The sequence below is a fragment of the Pelobates fuscus genome, chromosome 5 (assembly GCF_036172605.1).
Source record: "Pelobates fuscus isolate aPelFus1 chromosome 5, aPelFus1.pri, whole genome shotgun sequence".
NCBI lineage: Eukaryota > Metazoa > Chordata > Amphibia > Anura > Pelobatidae > Pelobates > Pelobates fuscus.
In genome coordinates, this window is record NC_086321.1 from 114,395,473 (window position 1) to 114,418,859 (window position 23,387).

The window sequence follows — 23,387 nt, forward strand, 5'->3', positions numbered from 1 at the left end:
TGTTTGGATAAATCCCCATTATGAGGCCTAATGTCCACTTGTTATAAAGACAGATGGAAACCTTCCCCCCATATCTTCACCATGGCCTTGGCTAAAGTCCTAGGAATCACTATAAATGGAGAAATGTGGAATGATGTGCAGTAAAGGTATTTCTGATTTGCTCTACCACATAGAATACCATAAGCACAGAAAAATTATATATATGGTCCCGACCAGATTGAACCATTTGGACCCCAGAATTAAAGATCCATGTTGGAGGTGCAAACGTGCACCTGGACCTATCTACCATGTTTGGTGGTCATGCGAACTTGTTGCCCCTTTTAGGAAAATATTAACTCATTGATAGTGAACATGATGGGAGAACCTTTTCCTTTCACCCCTTTATCCCCACACAATTTGTCCAAAACCTCTCGAACCGTAGTGTATGACATCCTTATATCAGGATTGTATATCATTTCTACAATGTGGATATTAGACAGTACACCATCGCTAGCTACAGTGAGTGCGCAATTTGCTAAAAAAATCTCAACTAACAATGTGTCCAGTTACTTTGTCCAGGGATGTTGATGGGGACCACACTGACAGATATAAGGTACTATCCCAGGCAAATTCTCCCTAGATTGCCTTACATCTAGACTCACCTTTTTATACAAAGAGTTCCAGTTTCACATACAGTTGAAATTTTGGTTGACATTCTGGATGTAAGGTTTGGGCTAATGATATTCCTTACCTGTACTGCCTACTGTTAGTTATTGTATGGAATCATGTTTGCCAGATTTGCAATGTATAATATAGCTTGTAATTGTATAGCCTAGCTGTGAACCTTTTGTCATTCTGTACCACATGTATATTGTACCATGTTATTTTTCCCTTTGTCTTGTTTTCTTTTATGTTTATCTCACTCTTATATCAAGATAATTTTGCTTTATCTCATCAATTGTCTATTGTATGTCATAAATATAATGAAGTAACTCTCAAAAACTCTTAAGTACAAATAAAAAAAAAAGATCATCTAAAAATATAAAATAATTTGATAAGCTTATCCGAATTATTAAATTCATTAAATTCTGATTTCATTTGAATCAGAATTGGAAAATTATTTCATATTGAACAATTTTAAAATTATTTATATACAGAAGTTATATATATTTTTTTCTTTTTAACAGAATGGAGTCATTGCCCGGACTCAGTGATTTTATACTTGTCAGGGGAGCCCACAGCATAGAAAATGAATACCCCACACATAGTAATTAATCAGACAACAATGATGAAATATATACCAAATTATATTCAAATGAAAATATAACGCAATGCAATAAAGTAACAATAAGAACAGTAGGCATATCAGCATAAATGCTGCTTGTGTTTATTACTGTCCTCAGTAAACCATTTACACAGCATGTATAAGTGTAGAAAAATAGTTATAACAGAGATAATAATAAAATTCACAAATAGTCCCCTTTGTCTATACCCACTTGAATTGAAAAACTTTGTTCAGTGCATGTTGGGGGCCTTGGTAAGCTGTAGACAGCGTTGTACTTTAAATGGACATTATTGTCACTAAAACAACTTTAGCTTGCTGAAGCCGGTTTGGTGTATAGATCATGCTCCTGCAGATTCACTGCTCAATTCACTGCCACTTATGTGTAAAACCGTTCAATTCACCAATAGGTATTCCCAACAAATCATTCATGGGAGACCTCCACGTTAATGTAATCTTTCTTTCAATCTCTTTTTCTTTCTTGCAAAATTATAATAAGAGCATGTTTAACCCCTTTAGCTTAAGGAATATTGATCAATGACACCTAAAAAGTGTGCATTCACTTGTAAGCATGCACATATAAATAAAATCAGGTCAAGTGCAACACGTCTAGAAGTTTCCTTCTCATTATCTGTACTTCTGTGAATCTCACAAGTGGCAACTTTTATTTAAAAGTACATCCTGTTATGCCATAGCCAATTTATTGATGTTAAAAATCTTTTAATTCTACTTTTCGTTTTTCTAAACTTATGAAAACATTAACCTCTTCATGACATGACTTATTTTTCTAACTCTGATTCAAAACCGGGTTAATGCAAATGTTGTCATTTGATCCATAATTTGCAGTAGTGATTTAAACAGCTGTTTGTTTCTATGTAATGATGGAGAGGTACAATATGGACCTAAGATCTTTGTATATTGTTAGAAGCACAATGGAAATAAAACAATCATCAAAGTGTATTTACAAAAGGGAGAATGAAGTGATGAGGTACGGCAAAAAGGGAATAAAAAGTAAAGGATACTTAAAAAAAAACAAAAACTTGTGTATAGAATAGCACAAAATGTGAGTCTCTTTAGCAATTTATGGGGTATAGCTGATAAATGAGTACTTATCATGTTGTCTTTTCTACCCGTTGATGATTTATAATAAGTACTAGAATTATGCAAGTGTTGCTGTTAGTTTTAAAGTACTTCAACTTTACATATCATCTGATTTTAAAGCATCATAATTATTACAGCTCTCTGTAGTGGTTATGGTGCCAACATTGCCCTGGCATCCTCCCAGAGTGAGTATTCAAACCATTTAAAGAAACACAATATACCAGACCACTTCAGGTCAATGAAGTTGTGTGGGTATCATATACACCCCATTTTAACCATGCAAGTGAAAAACATTAACTAAAACAATAAGTGGATAAAAACAGGTGCTGATACATAGTAACTATTAAATCTCAAAGTGAAGTACATAGTATAATGTGCTGATACCTTTTTAAGGTGCGCACAATTACATGCAAACCAAAACAAACTGTGTATATTAGTGCTTGTGCTATTAAAAACAGTGTGAATATTATCGTGCAGCAACCAACACAGAATAAAAGCCAATATCCTTATGTACTAATATAAAACCTACAAGTTGGTGTGCAAAAAATGTATAAAATATACTTAAGAGTGTTTGACTTTAAATGTCCTTGGGCTGTACCTTAAAGACAAAATTTTAAACAAATCTAGTTCAAAAAATTGAAATGTTTTGATTCAGGGCAATTAAACAAACACTTTCAGTAATAAACTCACAATGTCAGAGTGGAATAAGTCACTCTCACTTTAAAAGTGTTGGAAGGATCATCTCCTTTTGTGCGATGGATCCAATTAATTGTACTAGACTGGAAATGCGAACTTTTCTTTCTTAGGTAAATATTTATTGAGACATCAAATTAAAACAAATAGGTAAAGCTCATAACACAAAAGAAGATAATTCCATGTAATTACACGATCCAGCATTTGTTCAGCTCAAAGGCTCCAGCACAAACCGCTCAGACTGATGTAGCTGCTTCCCTTTGCTTCCTTGAGAACACCCTCCTTTGCCTAAGGCATTTCACCCACCCAGCAGGGCTTTGTCAAATGGGATAACATTGTCGTTCTGCAGGAATAGCTATGTTTTCATTGTAACCTACCTCTAGTGGCAGTCATACTGACTCCACTATTTCAATCAAATGGTCTCAGAGGCTTGCTGCGCATGCACACTAGCCTCTCAATGGTTTTCTATCGGAAAGCATCAGAAAAACTGAGACCATCAATCTCAATGATCTCAGCCAGAGGCAGAGCTACACACAGGAAACCAGTGCTATGAGGGAGAAAATGTAAGCAAAACTCACTTTATTAACCGTGGCAATAGGGGCCCAGTCACCTAAATGGATGTTAGCACTATAGCATTAGTAATACATTTTTGTATTCTTAATGCTATAGTATTCCTTTAAGAACAGTTGGAATGCTTACCTGTAGCACTCCAATGTCTCCTTTGCTGCCAGAACCTCCTACAGCCGAGGTAAAGCAAGTAACACATAGTTGGCGTGATGCCTTGACATGTTTTGGCTCACTCTATGAAATTAAACAATTTATATATACAGAGGAAGAAAAACCCTATATGAATTAGTATAGTATTTTAGTGCACTTCTCATGTGGCAGGTTAGTCTTCATTAACCTAGATCCCTACAAGTTTATAGAAGACTCTGCTGCAAGAAAATATTAGTAACTTCAAGGTTCCAAATTACACCATGATGAAATGAGAATCAGAGGGATACTATGACAAGTTTTTAATATGCCTGATCATGCCCTACAGGGTTATTCACTAAACACCAGATATTGTCTGAATGTACAAAATCTGGTGAAAACAACTGAATTCCCACCACATTGGAAATTCTCATATTTACTAATGCCAAATGTGGTCAGAATTCCCTCGGTCCAACCTATTCTGTAACATTGTTTTGAATGAGCTTGGAAAATCTGTGATTTCGGCATATGACTCAATCTACATCACTATAATCGTCGTCTTTTTTTTTTTTTTTTTTTAAATGACCACATGGTGGACGATGATAAACGTTTAAACTATCCCCTGCCCAATGTGGAGGATTATGCTTCCCCCCCTCCCCTCCCCCTCCCCCCTGTTATTTCACAGGCCCCATATCCTCATTGTTTTAAATGTTTAGTAGATATGCCTGTAGGTGAGGTCATATGGAGGTGCAATACCTCCATTATAGCAACCCCCATTGGATCTAATTTTATTTTATTTTAATTTTTTTACTATTAAAAAAAAAATGGTATTCTTTATTTTGATGTGCATGAAAATATCAAGCATACTTATGATGCCCCGACAGCATTAGCAAGGTAAACACAGAGACAAAGCATATCAGTGCAAGGCAGTTATAAGAACACAATGTCAGGAGAGTGAAATCAACAGTTCAGGGCATTCTGAGGAAACTGCACATTTTCCGAGAATAATATAGGCAGGCTATGCATACATGTCTAAGCCTATAGCAGGCTTATAAACTAAGTAAGTACCCTAGACATGAAGATTAGAGATATGGATAGTACATCCAACAAGCCCCCTGGTTATCTTAAAGGGAAACTCCAGTGCCAGGAAAACGATCCGTTCTCCTGGCACTGGAGGGTCCCTCTCCCTCCCACCCACCAATCCCCAGTTACTGAAGGGGTGAAAACCCCTTCAGTCACTTACCTGAGGCAGCGGCAATGTCCCTCGCCGCTGTCTCCTCCTCCGCGCCGCTCCTCCTACTGGCTCTGTCGGCTGGTGCGCAAGACTGATCCTGCCCACCGGCCGATAAAACCTAATGCGCATGCGCGGCAATTCCGCACATGCGCATAAGGTCTCCCCATAGGAAAGCATTGAAAACTATTTTCAATGCTTTCCTATGGGGATTTGAGCGACGCTGGAGTTAACTGGAGTTGCTATAATCCAGGAAGTGACCTCTAGTGGCTGTCTAGTAGACAGCCACTAGAGGTGTAGTTAACCCTGCAAGGTAATTATTGCAGTTTTTAAAAAAACTGCAATAATTACACTTACAGGGTTAGGAGTAGTGGGAGTTGGCACCCAGACCACTCCAATGAGCAGAAGTGGTCTGGGTGCCTGGAGTGTCCCTTTAAAGTTAACAGGCAGCACAGATTACATTGCTAACTGTCACACCCACCTGGGGTTTTGTAGCAGTGACAGAACCCAATTGCAGCGGTACAGCAATCCCTTACAATCACAACCCTCAGGAGCACCTGGAAGTGGATACAGGGTCCTGAAAGGTCTGTGGTGGCACGGAGGCCTTTAATGGGTAGAAGCCAAGCGAGGTATCCAAGAGGGGAAGAAGCAGGAGGCGTAGTCAATCAGTCCGGGATCAGGTCAGGCAGCAGGCAAGAGTTGTTGATTAATCCGGGATCAGGTCAGGCAGTAGGCAAGGGTAGATGATAACAGAGCCAAGGATCAGGAACCAAGAAGACAAGAGCAAGGAAAATAACCAAGCACTGACTGGAAGGCATGCTTTGTTTAAATAGAGAGCTAGGATCACATGACAGGCCACCTACCACCAGTAGGTGGGGCACACAGGAGCTACAAAAAGAGGCAAAGGACGCAGCGCCATCTTGGCTTACCTCACAGTGCCTGACCTGCCTCTTCTTGTCAGGACTGCAACTCCTCCCCTCCCACCACCTAGAACGCCGGGTCCGCATGGCAGACACCATCTTGCCTTGACAGCATGCTCATTGCGGACCTCGGCGGTGAGAGGGGGAGAAGGAGATGCCACAGCCCCGGAAGAGGGGAGTTGGAGAGCAGTGACTGCCAGCATTCTGCCACGAGGACGCCACAGGCGCCCAGGAGCAGGTAAGTGACCGGCTCTGCAATGACAGAGCCCCTGCCCTAGACGCGACCTCAGGGAGCAAAACAGGGTTGACCGACCAGGGTGTCTTTGGTGAACACCTTGGAAGGTGTGTGGACATTCCTGGCCGGCTCCCAGGATCGTTCCTCTGGACCATACCCCTTTCAGAGATGCTCCAGGTTTCCGCCTACGACGCCTGGAGTCAATGATTTCTGGGACTTCAAATTCCTCAGCGCCATCTACAACCACTGGAGTTGGTGGAGCAACAATACGGGAAGGGAATCGGTTGGGTTTCCATGGTTTTAGGAGGGATACATGGAAAACCGGATGTAACCGATAAATGGAAAGTAGGTCTAGTTGGACAGCTGCAGGAGATATAACCTTGGTTGACTGCTAGAGCTGCTAGCGCAATTTGTTCAGATTTTTTAAAAACTGGGCCTGGAATTGAATTCTCTGAGCCCGGATTTGCTACGAAGGCCCAGATTTCAGCCCTCAGACCAAATTCAGGCCTGTATGGGCCCGATTTACAAAATCTGGTCACTGATGAATTCACTTTAGTGAATAATCCTGCTAGAGTGCATGGTCTATGTAAATTCTGACATGTTAATCTAAGCGATTATTTTCAAATGCTTATTTAATTGAATCAACAAACCAAGTTATCTAGTTATTCAAAAGCTTTTTGTCACATGTATAATTTGATAAAGCTGTAAACATACATCAAGCCTTTTAATACAACCAATGTTAAAATATGTTTATATAGTGAAATCTGTATTTAACTTTTGTTATTCTTTTACTTATGAAATATAATTGAGATGCATGTTATATATTTATCTGTGGTTATTCAGAATGAATGATGTCATTATATCAGTGCAGTGGTTTCTAAGACAAATTAAAGGGACACGCTAGGCACTAATGCTACTTTAATGCATTTGATTGGTTTTGGCTTCATTAATATGTTGTATTATTTTGCACGCTCAAATATTTATAGTTTTTACATAAAAAAAAAAAATGTTTTGCAGAATTCTGCACCATAAGCCAGAAAAATACTTCCTTATCAAATGTATGCACTCAGATCAGGCACTGATAGCACTGAATGATCTGAATATCAAGACCACCTGCATAAGAAGTAGGACACCTGGGAAAGGCCTACAATAAATAAGGATATCAATACTTGTTTGTAGTTTCTCTGACACGTTTCACTCAGGTTGTGAATTGAAAATTGATAAGGAACTCTTTCTAGCATGAAGGAGTGTAGCTATGGAGCCAGAGTTATGATGTAGCATTCTGCAAAACATTATTTTTTTGTGTGCAAAAACTGTAAAGATTTGAGCATGCAAAAACCACATCATATTAATAAGGACAAAATCTATCAAGTGCATTAAAGGTGTATTTGTGTCTGGAGTGTCCCTTTAAGTCTTTAAATAGAGATATTATTTGGTGAAACACTAAAGCACTTCAGTTAGGTATTGTAAATTTCAAGACTGGATTTACATCTCAGGTGCTTGTAGGCACAGGATAGTTACTGCCCTTCTAATATTCTAATGTATTTTCTTCATAAGTGAAATCTGCAAGGCATGACCAAATTAACATATAATGAATTTAGAATGAGTACATATATTATAGATACAGTCGTTTTATTGTACATTTTTCATGTTAATTTGCTTCATATTTTCTTTCTCTCTCTCTCAATATACATATATATATATACATATATATATATATATATATATATATATATATATATATATATATATATATATATATATTAAAAAATAGCGTGGTTCCATGTTTTAAATGAAATTTCATGCCTTCGTACCTTGATCTAAATTCAGTTTAAATAAAAACCTATAAATGCATATGCTACACATGGACAACAGCAATAAGGAACAGTTTAATCAAGTTAAAACTCCTCAACAGGGATAGATTACAATTTCACGGGCTAATTGCCAGAAAAGTACAGCCTCAAAAACTTAACTCAGTATTGATTTAGTACCTCTCAAGCCAAATACAAAATAAAATTATTTTGTGAGCTTTAAAAATCTAGAGTTCATAGCGGCTGTTATAAATTGCTTTTATCAGAGGCTTACAATGATGCATACCTTGGTAATGAGTATAATAACTAGGTGGCATTTCTAAGAACCTGTATTTTTTACAGATACCATTTAACCAGTGGGGGAACTTCACCAGTCACAGGGGTCACAGCTGTGACAAGGCCAATCACTCTAGGTGGCCTGGCTGCCCTGTCGATCCCTGCTGATGCATCCAGTAGTGTGACTAATGGGGGGACAGCGAGTGCAAAAATTGTGGAGGGCGCCGAGAGGAACAGGCCAATGACCTGTTACTGTCACAGGGGGCCCCTGAAGCAGGTGCTTATTCAGTAAGGCAGAGTAGGCACCTGCTTACCTGGACGGCATGTGTCTGCTCTGCTGAAATATACCGGGGAGAGAGGAGGCAGGAAGCGGCAAGGGACCGCTGATGTCCTTCCTGTTCCATACTGTTCCCTTGCGCTTGTGATGCAGGGAACCAGAATATGACATCACTCCAGCCCAGACATCACTAAAAAGCGCACACGGGAGCTGTAAGGAACTGGAATATTACAAGATCCCCATTGGACCCCAGGGAGAAGATCCCCACTAGTCCCCATGGAGAAGCCACACTACAGCTCTACCATAAGTAGGGAGGATGGATGGGCCTAAAAAAAAACACCATAAATAAAATTAATGTGTGAGTGTGTTTCAAATCAGTGAGAGTGTGTGTCATTGTGTTTGTGTGTGTGTCTGTCACTGTGCTGTGTATGTGTGTCTGTCAGTGTATATGTGTGTGTCTGTCAGTGTCTCTCAGTGAGTTATGTCTGTCACTGAGTGTTTTATAAATCACTGAGAGTGTGTGACTGTCAATGTGTGTCAGTGAGTGTGTGTGTTTGTCTGTAAGTGAGTGTGTGTGTTTCTGTCACTGAAAATGTGTATTGATTAAACAGTTTGTGTGCCAATGACTGTGTGTCTGTCAATGAGTATCAGTGCACATGTATCAATGAGTGCGTTAAGGGGGCCCTTCTATGATTCTTGCACCTGTGATTCCAAGCTATGCCCCTGCATTTGGTTCCTTATAAACATCAATCTATATAGTATTTAACCATATATGTGTACAACATTCTATGAGAATAATTCAATTTACCTGGCATGCCATGTAAACTAAATGGAGCCAGTTACGACTCACCATACTCTCCAATACAGTTCTGCTATGTCCTCACAAAGATGGGTGTTACACTTCTATAACACCTGCCTCCAGTCTGCTCCCTTGCCACCTGCAGGCCTCATTGAGTTTGCCCTGCTTGGAGATGATTCCCCTAGCAGGGCAAACCTCCTCAGTGACACTGACACTCTAGCTTTATTGTTAGCATGCAAACGTTTTGGACAGGGTAATGTCAATCACTTTGTTCCTATACTCCTTAGACAGTACTAGCAGCATCAGCTAGAGTGTTACCATAGCAACCAAAGCACATGCGCTGTGGTTGCTATGTGTGGAGAGGAGATGGGCTGCCTGTGGAAGTTCATTTTTGCACCCCTAGTCAGTTAATTCTTCAGCATACAGTATTTGCCAATAATGTATTGGACAGGTAGGAAAAAAAAATATTTTTAACTAGGTTTTTCTCCCAATCTATACATTTACTAGAACTAGCACAGTACATTTACTGGCCTATTTTAATGTGTAAAACCTGAAATGGACAAGCCTTATATTTGACTCTGTAACTTACAATAAAACCTGCACATGGTGGGAACTGTTGTACTTGTGAGACATCAAAAAAATGGGTATTTTAGAGCAGTAAAATATATAAGGCTGCTGCTATCACATAAAAAAAACTGCAAAATAACAAATATGAATGCTAACTTTGGCCAGAGCTTGTGACTAAGTGTTTACTAAATAAGACTGGACATACTACCTTTTGCAAGTGTGTTCTCCAAACCTTTTCTAATTTCAATAGAATAATGCCGACATTATTCTTTAGGTTCTCCCCCCAATATAATTGCTAAAAAAGTGTTTTATAACCAAGTTTACTCACCATTATCCATCGTCTGGTGAAACACCTGGCGCTGCTCGGTGCACCCCCGTCTAACTTCACAGAAGTCATGCCAAGGTCCATAGAGATGCAAATTACGTCTGTTGACAGTTTGGCTATTTTGGCCTCCAGTTTGATTCTCCACTTTAGCAAATAAACATGTAAATCTCAGAAGTGACTTTTAAATCTTGATAGTAACAATTACACTTTAAAGGGACAGTATAGTCACCAGAACAACTACAGCTTATTGAATTTATTCTGGTGAGTAGAATCATACCTTCAGGCTTTTTGCTGTTAACACTGTCTTTTCAGAGAAAATGCCGTGTTTACATTACAGCCTAGTGATAACTTCACCGGCCACTCCTTAGATGGCTGTTAGAGATCCTTCCTGGGTCATGGCTGCCTAAAATGCATCCACACATTCAGTGTCTCCTCCCTCTGCATGCAGATACTGAACTTTCCTCATAGAGATTAATTGATTCAAATCATCTTTATGAGGAGATGCTGATTGGCCAGGGCTGTGTTTGAATTTTGCTGGCTCTGCCCCTGATCTGCCTCCTTGTCAGTCTCAGTCAATCCTATAGGGAAGCACTGTGATTGGATCAGGCCACCACCTCTGATGATGTTAGCAGATAGGTTGATATTCTGAGTCAAACAGCATGCAGAGCAACAGCTTCAGGCTTGAATACAAGTAAAATGTTGCTATATTTAGGGAGGCATGAGAGGCCCAGGGGGCTAAATGGTGGTTTTAACACTATAGGGTCAGGAATACATGATTGTGTTCCTTACCCTATAGTGATCCTTTAAGCCTACAAAACTACATTTAATCAAATAATGAAGGTGAACAAAATTTAATAATAGATAAAATAAGGATTAGAGGCCTGGAAATTAATATATATTAAAACATGTTTATACACATGGATATGCCAAACTCACACAAATGGAAAAAAAATTTGAAACATAGACAAGGAGGCTTAGGGGAACGAACAATGAGACTCATATACAACCAGCATTTGGTACATAACAAAAAGAGATTTTGTGAATTGAAAGCTGCTGTTATTATTTCACTGAGAAACTCATTGCAAAGAAACAGATGTATCCATATTCAGACTATACATTTGATGACAGAAATTAATAGTTTTGGAACAAATGTTTGATTTCAGACCAGATGGATTTTTAAACTGCGTCTACAGCAATGTGGTAATTGTGTTAAGTGCATTGTTTTCTAGTGCTTTTAGTTTGGAAAGAAAATCTGTACATCATAAAATACACCACACTGGGAGGAAGCTATTTGTACAAGTCAGCTCCAAAAATAAATGTCTGTGTTTCCAACGAGACCCTCCTGAGTGAGAAGTTACAAACCCCGGCAAGCTGTTTCACTTCTGACCAAGATGTTTGAGTGTGTCTCTCACCCCTCTGCTTCTAAGGCTAAAAGTGAGAAGCATACAAGGGCCCTGCACACTGCAGGAATTACTAAATGTGTATTACTGATGAGGCTTAAAAAGCTTTACTATGACTGTCTCTGGGCCTCTTGACTCTCACTATGCACAGATGGGTTATCTGGTTAGCTTTAGATAGATAAGTGCTATCAGTCTTGAATGCTAATGGTATTTTCCATTTGTACTGACATCCGTGAATAAAAAATATTGTCCATCTCCCAACTGGGCGCTGCCTATAGGGCAAGTATTTATGTTCTAACTATAGGGCTAGGTGTTTGGAGTTAAAATGAGATTAAAGACTTTGTGAGTCTTTGTTCGACATGCAAAGAACATGAATATGCAAAGGCACAGCAGAAAGGACCCATAATGTCGCATGTGTTGCCTACCCGACCTTGCCAAATTGTAAACATGGGCTTATTTAATTATGCAGGGCAAGATTTTCTACTAATTGTTGATCACAGGCTCATGGGATCCTTCATAGACCTTGCGCATGTAAACTCACCTTTGCCTGGCAACCTCGGACACTGCAACCCTCAGCGGCAGACTTTGCTAGTTATCCAGTACAGTGCCACTTTAACAAAAAGAAAATATTGTCTGGATCAGAGCTCTGGAAATTAAACCTAGCATCTCAACAGAGAAAAAAAACCTGTCTTATCACAGAGTTTTCAACAGAATCTTCTATGTAATTGAAGAATTATGGTGACTAATGTGCTGTGTTAAGGATTCTTTGTAATTCATCTGGTGTTGATAAGAACTGATGCAGGCTGATCACAACATACTCAGAGACTTTATACGGGAATAGTGGACTGGAGACTTTTTGACCTGTTCCTCTTTTTTTCCACAGAGTCTAATATTTTTCCAACTTTTCTCCTCTTTATTAGTTTCAGAAAGTCAAACAAAAATGTAGGCAATCATAAATGTTTATGAACATCCGAGTTCCAGAGCAGTTGTTATATATTTATGCTGTATTATTGTTTCATACAACCTGAGTTTGCAGGTTTTTTTTTTCTTTAGCAAATATTAGAATTGCAAAATTGGTTGAAATTTTGATAGAAACTTGGACTAAATTGGTCTTTTAGTAATATGGATAGGGGCATAATTAGGACAAGTATAACATGCTCGTTCCCAGTAATGGGACCCTGGAGACATTGCAAATCCCTGAAATAAATAAAGCAAGTTCACACACATGCCAGCAGCTGATTACTATAGACAGATCGTATACGTGTTATGTCATTGTCATGGCATGAAATAAAACATTTTATACTTAGATTAGAAAATACAAAACTTTATATGCAAAATATTTTCTTCTCTCTGACAAATCAACAAAAAAAAGGAGCAGAAACATCTATGTAAGAAATATGAGATTCAAGGTTACCCTTTTTCCAGCCAAGCAGCCTAACAGCTGATTTCTATATTGTTACTGCTTGAAATTCATTTTCATGATTTTCATATGGTAGATTCTGTTTCAGTGGTTAGGAATCCCATCCAGATGTGGTGAGGAGCAGTGTATGGGGTGATTCTGCTGACACAAATGGTTTTGATTGACATATCTATATAGTATCTTCCGATGAACTGGATACAAATATGGACTTGGAAGAAATTTTAAGTTTTTGTAGTTGTGTTGTGCTTTTTTAAAAAAAAAATATATATATATTTTTTAAACATTCCCATGGTGATGTGCACAGACTGAACCTTGGGGCTAAAAGGAAAGGAAAGAAATATACATTTTAAAAAATTGCTGAGAAATGTACTGCTGTCTTGCACAAGAATGTATTTATACATTAAAACATTATATAAACAATTAAATAAGACAAATAATTCAGAGCTTAATTATAAAGTAGGTTAAACAGCTAAACTATCATTATATATCATTTTATATATATATATATATATATATATATATATATATATATTCTATAGCACTTACAATGAGACTCTAACCATCTTAGCTATTGTTTTGTATTGTATAATTAATGTTACATTTGGCTGTTGAGCTAGACATGCCCAATCTTCTTTTAAAATGGTCTTAACTCTGATGCATATTTTTGCTTTTTACCCACGTTTAAAGGGTTACATTAACATGCATGACCACTTTTGCTTTTAGAGGTGGTCATAGAGGAAGGAAAACACTGCACATACAAAGATATTTGCACTTGTGTTCAGGGATCTAGTTGCAACCCTGGAACATGTGTCTTCGGCAGCCTGAAACACTGTAAATTCTGTGCATACTTTACATGTGTCATCACCGCACACTGCACGCTGGCGACAGACATTTTCTGATTTTGTAGCTCTGCAAGCTTGTCTCCCCACGCTCCCTCCATCCTTCATTACAGCCCTCCTGCCTCCTTATCCCCTGTCATAGCCCTTATCTATAGCTTTATCTTATCCAACTCCATTTAATGGGATGGCATACATCCCCCATACACTTATTCCATTTGGGTAAGTCCCCCTCTGATACTTGTTGGTGCTATATCGTCCAGCACTGAACCTATTTACAAATGTGGTGGACCTGCCCAGTGGTCGAGCGATTTATTGTAATCTATATTCCAAAGTTAATCCGACTTAGACCCTTGGTTATTTGTATTATCTAACCCTATAGAGGGCTTTCCCACAAGAGCTCAAAAGCTGTTTAAACAAAATAACTTAGGAAGCTAGGAGAGTTTTAGCAGCATCTTGTGGGCACACTATGGACCCACCAATAAGGGAGGTTAAAATGAAAATTCAAGAAAATGATCTAATGGATCTCTTGACTGCTTTAGTTTAGCTCAGCTATTTCCCCTTCCCCTCTACACTTATTGTTTTTCCCTTTCTCCGTGATTTTAATTTTAATATTTGTACTAAACGTTGAACATTTTATGCTTTTTTTTAGATGTACTGTTTGTGTGTCTGCTTAACTCATTCTTTAAAATAGAGAATTTAAAAAGGAATATATTCACATAGAAGTAAAATAGATATGGTAATTCCTTTGACATTAGGATTTTAGGCATCTTTTATGATAAGCTCTGGGTGAAAGTAAAATCTGCATAGGGTTGTGTTTGCCTGCATTGAATCAGTCTTGTTTCACTACATATTAGAATTGGGATCATTTAACACTTTTCTGCCTCTATCTGCATTGCCTGCATTTGATTGAACCACAATCGGGCACCACCAACGTCAGACTGGACGTGAAAGGCAGAAGAGGAAGCTGTTTGTTTTTAGTTTATAAGGAGCAGGACCTTTAATTTCCCACAATTCATGTAATGCCATTGTGTTTCCTTTATATATGGACAGCCATCCAGAATGCCCCCTGGACTGGTTGGGACACCTGCTGCCCTTCTTGTCCTTTGCGAAAGAGTGTGCTTTTTGCTTTTTTCTACTTTTTTTATATTTTACATTTTCTTTGTGTGATAGTTTCCATCAGTTTTCATATAAGTTAGTTACTGGATAGAAAAACCGAAGAAGAAAAAAAAGATTTTGGCAATACTAAGTAGAATTACATCTGTAAATGTTTTGCTTACACTTTTGTCGTTTTTCTTTCTTTTTTTTTTTTTTTAGATGGGTGTTGTACAAATAAATGATGACTTCATATATATCGAGCCATTAAACCGCACACTGGCTGTAATAGGTCATGCACACCGTGTTTACAGGCGTAAAAGGTCTGCAGAAGACAAAACTTCAGGAAAACAAATGTTCAATCACCCGTATTGTGGAGTTACAGGTATGCGTCAATCTACATTGCACTGAAAAAATAATAATGCATAGCTTAGCTACCTATTAAGATTCTATGTTAGTCTTACTGTGTGATATTGCCACAACTAAAGGGACACTAACCACTCAAACACGTTTTGCGTAGTGAAGTAATTTTGGTGTATACATCATGACCCTGTAGATTTTCTTTTCTTCTGATCTGTTAATAGAGTACTAAAGCATGCAACATCCTTAGGTGTTTGATTAAAGTTCAATTAAGAGCATAAGATAAGAACTAATAAACACACTGTGCTCTAAGATCTGATTGAAAAGAAAGTTAAAATGAGATGTGGGGAGGTGTGACTAGGGCTGCATAAATAAACAGGTTTTTTTTTTTAACTAACTCCTAAACGGGAGAGGATTGAGCAGTGACACTGCAGGGGCATGATCTATGCACCAAAACGGCTTCATTAAGTTGAAGTTGTTTTGGTGCTTAACATGTGCCTTTAATAAATGATGTCATAGTTACAATTATTCCTAATGAATAGTATTGCTATACTCTTCCAGATGAGTATTTCCTAAATAATTTTCAGCACTCTCTTATTTAGCTCACCATTCGCAGCTCATCATCGCCATCCAAGGTCTCAATGTGGCTAAACAATATGCTGGACTACAGAATTAGTTTATTGATTCGGATGCATTGATTAAATTGCTTACCTAAAACTGTACAAATTAATTTTATTAAGCTGCTGAAACTCCAATAACCTAATTCCCATATCATAGTCCTTCTGTATACAGTTGTGCTCAAACGTTTGTATACCCTTGGAGAATTGGTAATGTACCATTTTTAAAGAAAACATGAGTGAGCAGGCCAAACACATTTTTTTAATTTCTTATTGGATTCACATTCATCTGTATGTTATAACAGAATGGCACAATCATAAAACAAAACATGGCAACAAAGAAAAAAATGAAATGACCCCTGTTCAAAAGTCTGCATACCCTTAGTTCTTAAATGTATTGCCCCCTTTAGCATTAATGACAGCATGCAGTCTTTTGTCTGTAAGGGCCCGAATTCTTGCAAGTGTTATAGCTGCCCAATCGTCTGGGCAAAATGCCTCCAGGTCATGCAAAGTCTTTAGTCGTCTTTCATGTACCGTACGTTTGAGATCTCCCTAGAGTGGCTCGATGATATTAAGTTCAGGAAACTGTGATGGGCACTCCAGAACCTTTGCATTTTTCTGCTGTAACTAATGGAGGATCAACTTGGCCTTGTCCTTAGGGTCATTGTCATGCTGGAAAGTCAAGAGCATCCCATGAGCAGCCTTCGTGCAGAAGAATGCAAATTGTCTGCCAGTATTTTCTGATAACATGCTGCATTCATCTTGCCATCAAAAAAGATTCCCCGTGCCTTTAGAGCTCACCCCCCCCCCAAAAAAAAAATCAGTTAGCCACCACCATGCTTCACAGTGGGGATGGTGTTCTTTTCACTATAGGCCTTGTTTACCCCTTTCCAAACATAGCGCTTATGGTTGTCACCATAAAGCTCTATTTTGGTCTTGTCACTCCAAATTACAGTGTGCCAAAAGCTGTGGGGCGTGTCAAGGTGTTGTCAGGCATATTGTAACCAGGCTTTTTTGTGGCATTTGGCGCAATAAAGGCTTCTTCTGGCAACTCGACCATGCAGCTCATTTTTGTTCAAGTATCGTCGTATTATGCTCCTTGAAACCACCACGTCTTTTTCCAGAGCAGCCTGTATTTCTCCTGAGGTTACCTGTGGGTTTTTCTTTATATCCCAAACTTCTTCTGGCAGTTGTGGCTGAAAACTTTTTTGGTCTACCTGACCTTGGCTTGGTATCATGAATTTTCAACTTCTTATAAAGTGACTGAACAGTACTCACTGTCATTTTCAAGGCTCTGGATATCTTTTTATATGCTTTTATAAAGTTCCATTAACTTGTTACGCAGGTCTTTTGACAGTTCTTTACTGCTCCCCATGGCTCAGTATCTAGCCTGTTCAGTGTATCCACATGAGAGCTAACACATGTATTTACTATTTATACACAGACACTAATTGCAATTTAAAAAGCCACAGGTGTAGGAAATAAATGTTTAATTGCCATGTTAACCTTTGTCAATTTGTATGTCCATAACAAACATGTAAACTTTTGATCAGGGCTATTTGGGGGTATCTCTGTTATCATTATGATTTAAAAACAAACAACGTCAACTATGTGATAATAAATGGCTTCATCTGATCACTATTCTTCAATAATTTTTTTTATTTTTATGCAAGATCGGTCATATTTTCAAAATCAATGCCCTAATTTCACAATTTCTGCCAGGGTATGCAAACTTTTAAGCACAACTGTATATAAATATATAGACTTTAGAAAGCTTTAACTAACTCATTGTCTAAAGTAATATATTAGGTGAAATTTAAGTAATATTTCTTTCTTGAAATTGTTCTCAAAAAGCACAAATACCTCATAATGCCCATACAATTATGCATTTGTTCTGGGATGCAGAACACCAGACCACATAGAAAGTATTAATGAATTATTTTAGACTGTCTAGTCAATGCAAAATATTACATTTCCCCAAACGGGCTTATGAGATGCAAAGGTGGAGTTTATGTGGTTTTAGAAAGTGCCTCTGTTTATTTTACTAGCAATTCAGTATTGTGGCAGCTGGAACTGTAATGAGTGACTTTGCAAGAATACATTCAAAGAGGCATTAGGATTCTAAGTGTTCCAAACACCAGAAACAACCTATTCTGATGTTAATGCTATATTGTTATTTTTATTGAGCACAAATTTGTGTTACAAAACCATAATAGTTTTCAAAAGGTATGTAAAAAAAATCTCATAGATGCAAAATTAAAATGTGATAGTTTTCTAGCCTTTAATTGTATCTTTCCATTTTTCTTTAATGCCTTAGCTTTAGATTCTGTCATTGGAAATTCCAAAATAATTACTGTCGAGAAAATATAGTGTGTCATGTTAGACGTAATTTTAAATCATTCTCAGCATTAGAAACAAATGTTTTTATATGATTTCAGTGCATTAAATGAGCAATCAAAAGATTTATTTTTTTCAAGATGATGTGAAAGAAACCATTCATTGTTTCTTAATTCCTTAGGGAATTTCCCCTACTCCTTGTTCTAATGTCACAGTGAGTGAACCTTACATTAAGAAGGGCTAGACAAAATTGTATGCCAGGGAATAGGCTCCTATAGTGTTTACCTAAGATTGGGCTTGGGAATTTAGTACGAGACAATGAACATACGCTACTCTCTTATAAGTGCAGGGAGTTGCATATAACACTCATAGGACATAAGGGGTGGCCATCATCTATAGGATCACAGAATTATCATGTGTGCAATTATATTTTGGAAATGTATCTGCCTTTTGCTGGCATACCTCTGCGTGCCGCGCTGCACATGCGGCTTCCAGGGGGTGCTGCCCGGCAACCATGAAGTCTCCGGTCCCACGCCATCCCGGTCACAGATAATGTTGTGCGGCAATCGGTTGCTCCTCGTGCAGAGCAATCACTGCACGCTCTGTTTTCTGGCGAGGCTTCCAGATCATTATGGCATCCTCGCGCCACCTACAGGACTCCTTGTAAATTACAGAACCCTGTAGGTGTAGGTTTTTCATAGTATTAAAGTGACTGGTCATATTATTGGTATACATTATCTGCCCTTCACAGATCACACCCCTTTGTGTGATTTGGTGCATGGTGATGATGCTGTCCAATAAGATTTTTGTTTTCCTATTTAAACTTCCCTCTTTCTGGAGATCATTGTCCTGTTGTGGTTTATTCTGCCCGAGAGTGCGTACTGAGTAGCTGTTATTTGTTTTCTTGTTACTGACCCAGCTTTGTATTTGACTTTTCTGTATTTCTGGTTCCCTGACTTCAGCTTGTTGTTTTGTTTTTGAGTATCTCTGGTGTCCTTGACCTTGGCTTTCTATTTTGACTTTGTATTTTCACCTGTCTAGGGCACACGTTAACCGGGCCACTCTACGTACCTTTCTCTCTTTATTTCCTTCATTCTGGTTACTGTTTTCCTATACTCTGTGTGTGGGTGTTACCCAATCTTAACAGTTCCAAATGTGTGATTTAGTATGATACAACTAGTCGATTTACATAATCCCAAGGCTTCTTCAAGGTGTGAAATGCCCACATGAGTTGCCTCTTAGTCTCCTTCAATATAAACTAACTCTATAATTTGCCATATCTCTAGATTCCCTCTTGGATACGGGGCCCTTTGATATGTTTATGGCCATTAAGTTTCAAGAAAACACTTTTTTTTTTAAGTATCATATCCAAAAGAAACCTTAATACTTACCCACAGATTAATAATTAAGTCTTATTTTTATTATATTTAGAATAGGACAAGCACAATTTTCTAATCAAGCCTAAACATGATTGCCACATAAGCTCTCGTGCCACCGCCTGCTGGAGAGGCATAACAGCTAGCCTACTAACCCATGACTATGGGCTTGGTCACAGACTTTAAAATGATATATAGGACATGGGGTCACATTGTGTTAATGTTGAGTTATTATGTAAAATGTTGAGCTGGATGAAAGCTATTGTGTTAATTATATTATGTAAAAGCTGTTGTGCAGTTAGTTTGTGCTGAAACCAGACTTCCAGGCCACTTATGTGTGACTTTTCACGCCTTACAGAGTAGCTCTGCTGGGGGTCCCAGCTTCTAAGCGGAATTTAGGTTGTATGCCATACTATCAAATTAACTCCTTTTTGGAATGGACATTACCACCTCTACCAGGCACGAACATAACTTTTGTTTTACCAAACCAATCTGAGCGCTTTTTGGATATGTTGTGCACTCAGATCAGGGCTATTTGGGAATATAATTTTTGTGGGGTTCCGATGTTGTTGTCATGTATTTGGTGATATGTAAAAATTGTATGTCAGTTTTCCTATTTGAGAGATAATTGGATTAGCTTAATTGGAGCTCAATTATCTGTCAAACACAATGGCTTGTGGGAAGGAAACTCTGTGATTTTGTATTAGAAACCCCATGCTAGGGGCGTAACAAGCCGAGTGGCCTAATAAAGTCAGATTGCTTCTTTTACCCAATACGACTGGTTGCGTCCATTATATTGGGGAAACTATGCACAACAGGATTACCAGTAACAGTACTCTTGTTTTACCCAATACGAGAGTAAAAACACTAAATTGGGGGGAATTTTACAAGGTTCCAGAGGACTAGAATCACTGTATGCTGTAGCTGAATCCAAGACCAGTGGAGGATTAGAGAAGTGGCGACCAAGGGACACAGAGAGACCCTGCAACCCGTGACAATGATTTACGCAACTTAAGCCGTATGGAAGAAATTGTGATGTTCGCTATATTAGGTCACAAGTAAGAAATGTGGAATGGAAAAATTGTAACAAATTCATAGATGCAATTATTATCAAGTACAAAAGAGAAAATAGAAAGAAAAGTTTCTATTTGGACTGGTCTGGAACACAAGTGGGTGGTCACTAATTGTTTCTATAGGTACACCTTATATTTACCTTGAGATGATTCCAGAGAGTATATATCCAATGATTTGTCTAGATGTCTATTGTACTTGCTTGGGGCCAAAATCAAATTCTGAGTGAATCACCACATTCCCTTCCCAGAGACCCGATGGGCAGAAGTTTTACTTTGAAAATTAGTGAGTAATTAGGATTTCTGATCATTTATCCCTTTTGTTTTTCTCTGTTGGTGTAAATAATGTGTTTGTAATCTATTTTTTGTATGCACTGTGACTTTTTTTGTTCTGCCTTTGTCTGGTAAAAAAATTGTTACCTGAAGAGACCAATTAATGAGTGTTTTGGAATTGCATAGGTATTGTGTGGGGTGGGTTTTTATTGTGATTTACCTGGGGGACCAAGATATTCCATTTATAAATTGTTTTGGTGGTGGCAGTGTTAAAATAGTAATATTTACATTATTATGGTTAAGTGTGGGTGGTGCTAAGGGTTTTTTTAATCATTATTTCAAGTCTAGTGCAGACAAATAGTGAACTTTAAGCCTTTCGCCACCAGCACTAAGTCACGCACCCTTTTGGAGTGGGGTGCATTCGTGACATGGACTATGGTAAAAAAGGGACATAGAGAATAGGAGCTGGAATGGCTAGAAGAAGGGACATGGATAAGCAAAGGGCAGGAAGACATATGGCATGGATGGGTACAAAAAGGGGCACATAGGAAGGAACATGAATGAGTAGAAGGAGGTGTGGGTGAGGGAAGTTAATATATAAGGGTGGCATGGATAAGGAAAAGTGACATTGGAAGGGTGTGAGTGCACATATCCTTCTTCATTAAACACACTTTAAATACTCCCCTTCATTCATGCACAGACACTACACAAAAATGCATACCTACATTCACTTACACACCAGTATTTCATGTCTTAAGCATTACAAGTATTAAAACCAATGTGCTATTTGTGTGTGCTTTAAGATAATAAATACATTTGCGGCCCGGCTAGGAGCTCAGCATTTGAAATGTTGAGCCCTGCTTCTATATCCTAAAGCTTTATGTTTAGCAGCCACGTGAAACAAATGCAGCAAATTAAATTTTGCCTGGGTCAAGATTTAATCAATCGGATCTTTGCCACTAGAGAATTAAGGGTCATTAAATAGCTAAAAGCCGTAGTAGAGACAGCATGCCATGTTATAGAATCCCCATGACTTAATCTACATTTACAATTCCTTATTATGGAGCTTAGCAATGAATCACTGATATTATATGGCAAACTGTATCTTTGGACTTCAATAAAAAATATTCATATGGGAATATCAATATGTAAGAAGAATGATATAGGTAATTATGGTCATTTGCCGTTTCACATAATTTATTACAATCTTCATTTACATTCTGATGTAGCTTTTGAGGAATTTCAACAATGCTTATAAGTGGGTTTATGTTTGGCAGCTATATGTGTGTCAAAGAATGATATATGATTCCAATTTGTTTCGCTGCTTTTGAATATTCCACTCGGAAGGAGCTCGCTTGGTTTGCATCTTACCCCATTAACCTCCTGCTATTTATGTAGCTTGTAATTAAATCATTTCCAACCAGAGCACAATAATGTTTCCAAATAACCGAACAGAACTCACACTTTGTGTTTCACAGATAAAAAAAGAACTAAACCTTATAAAGCACCGGAAACTGGCAGAGGAAAGAGGTATTCCTATAAACAGTCGCAAGAATACAACATAGAAACCGTGGTGGTTGCAGATCCAGCTATGGTCTCTTATCATGGATCAGAAGCAACTCGAAAATTCATTCTCACAATCCTAAATATGGTAAATATATTGCAGTACGTAAGTGTTTGCATGTAAGCTGTGTTCTGTATGAAGGTTAAACATGTAGAAATAAACCAAAGGAAAAAAATTGACCTTATGCTTTTAATGTGTTCTAGACATAATGCTTTAAATAACATGCAAATAAAATTATAGTAATGATTAAAAAAAATAATATAAAAACAAAAAAAAGTCCCAAAGGAATAACTTTTTTGAGGCAGTTACATGTAGACACCCATCACACCAGGAAGAGATCTCCAATCAGGAGAAACCTATTCTGGTCTACAGCGTCAACATTTATTCTATAAACTGGTTATGGTATTAATAATTTATCACTTAAGGGACCACTATATGCACCCAGACCACTTTAGCTCAATGGAGTGGTCTGGGTGCCAGGTCTCTCTAGTTTTAACTCTGCAGCTGAAGTCGGCAGGGGGTGGAGAGTTCCCCAGCACCGAGGGAGCCCGATGCTGGAGAAAGGTAAGTGGCTGAAGGGGTTTTAATACATTCCACCCAGCGGGAGGGGGGCCCTGAGGGTGAACAAACAAGTTTGTTTTCCTGGCACTATAGTGCTCCTTTAAGATTAATAGAAATACTCTAAACCAGGAGTGCCAAAAAGGTAGACTCCCCAGATGTTTTAAAACTACAGCTTCTGTGATGCACTGATATTCTAAAGACATGCAAATCATCATGGGAATTGTAGTTCTTAAAATCTGGGGATCTAATTTTTGGTCACCCCTGCACTAAGCTGATAACTGCCATACTG

The 23,387-nt window shown here is 38.2% G+C and overlaps 1 protein-coding gene across 1 annotated transcript in view; it reads left to right on the plus strand.

Annotated features, from left to right (window-relative positions):
- ADAMTS19 (ADAM metallopeptidase with thrombospondin type 1 motif 19) overlaps positions 1-23,387 on the plus strand; it is a 227,737-nt gene that overhangs the window by 28,139 nt on the left and 176,211 nt on the right. The window contains exons 3-4 of the mRNA XM_063456413.1: positions 15,163-15,325; positions 22,452-22,624. Of these exons, the coding sequence (XP_063312483.1) occupies positions 15,163-15,325; positions 22,452-22,624 (336 nt within the window). The remainder of the gene's footprint in view (positions 1-15,162; positions 15,326-22,451; positions 22,625-23,387) is intronic.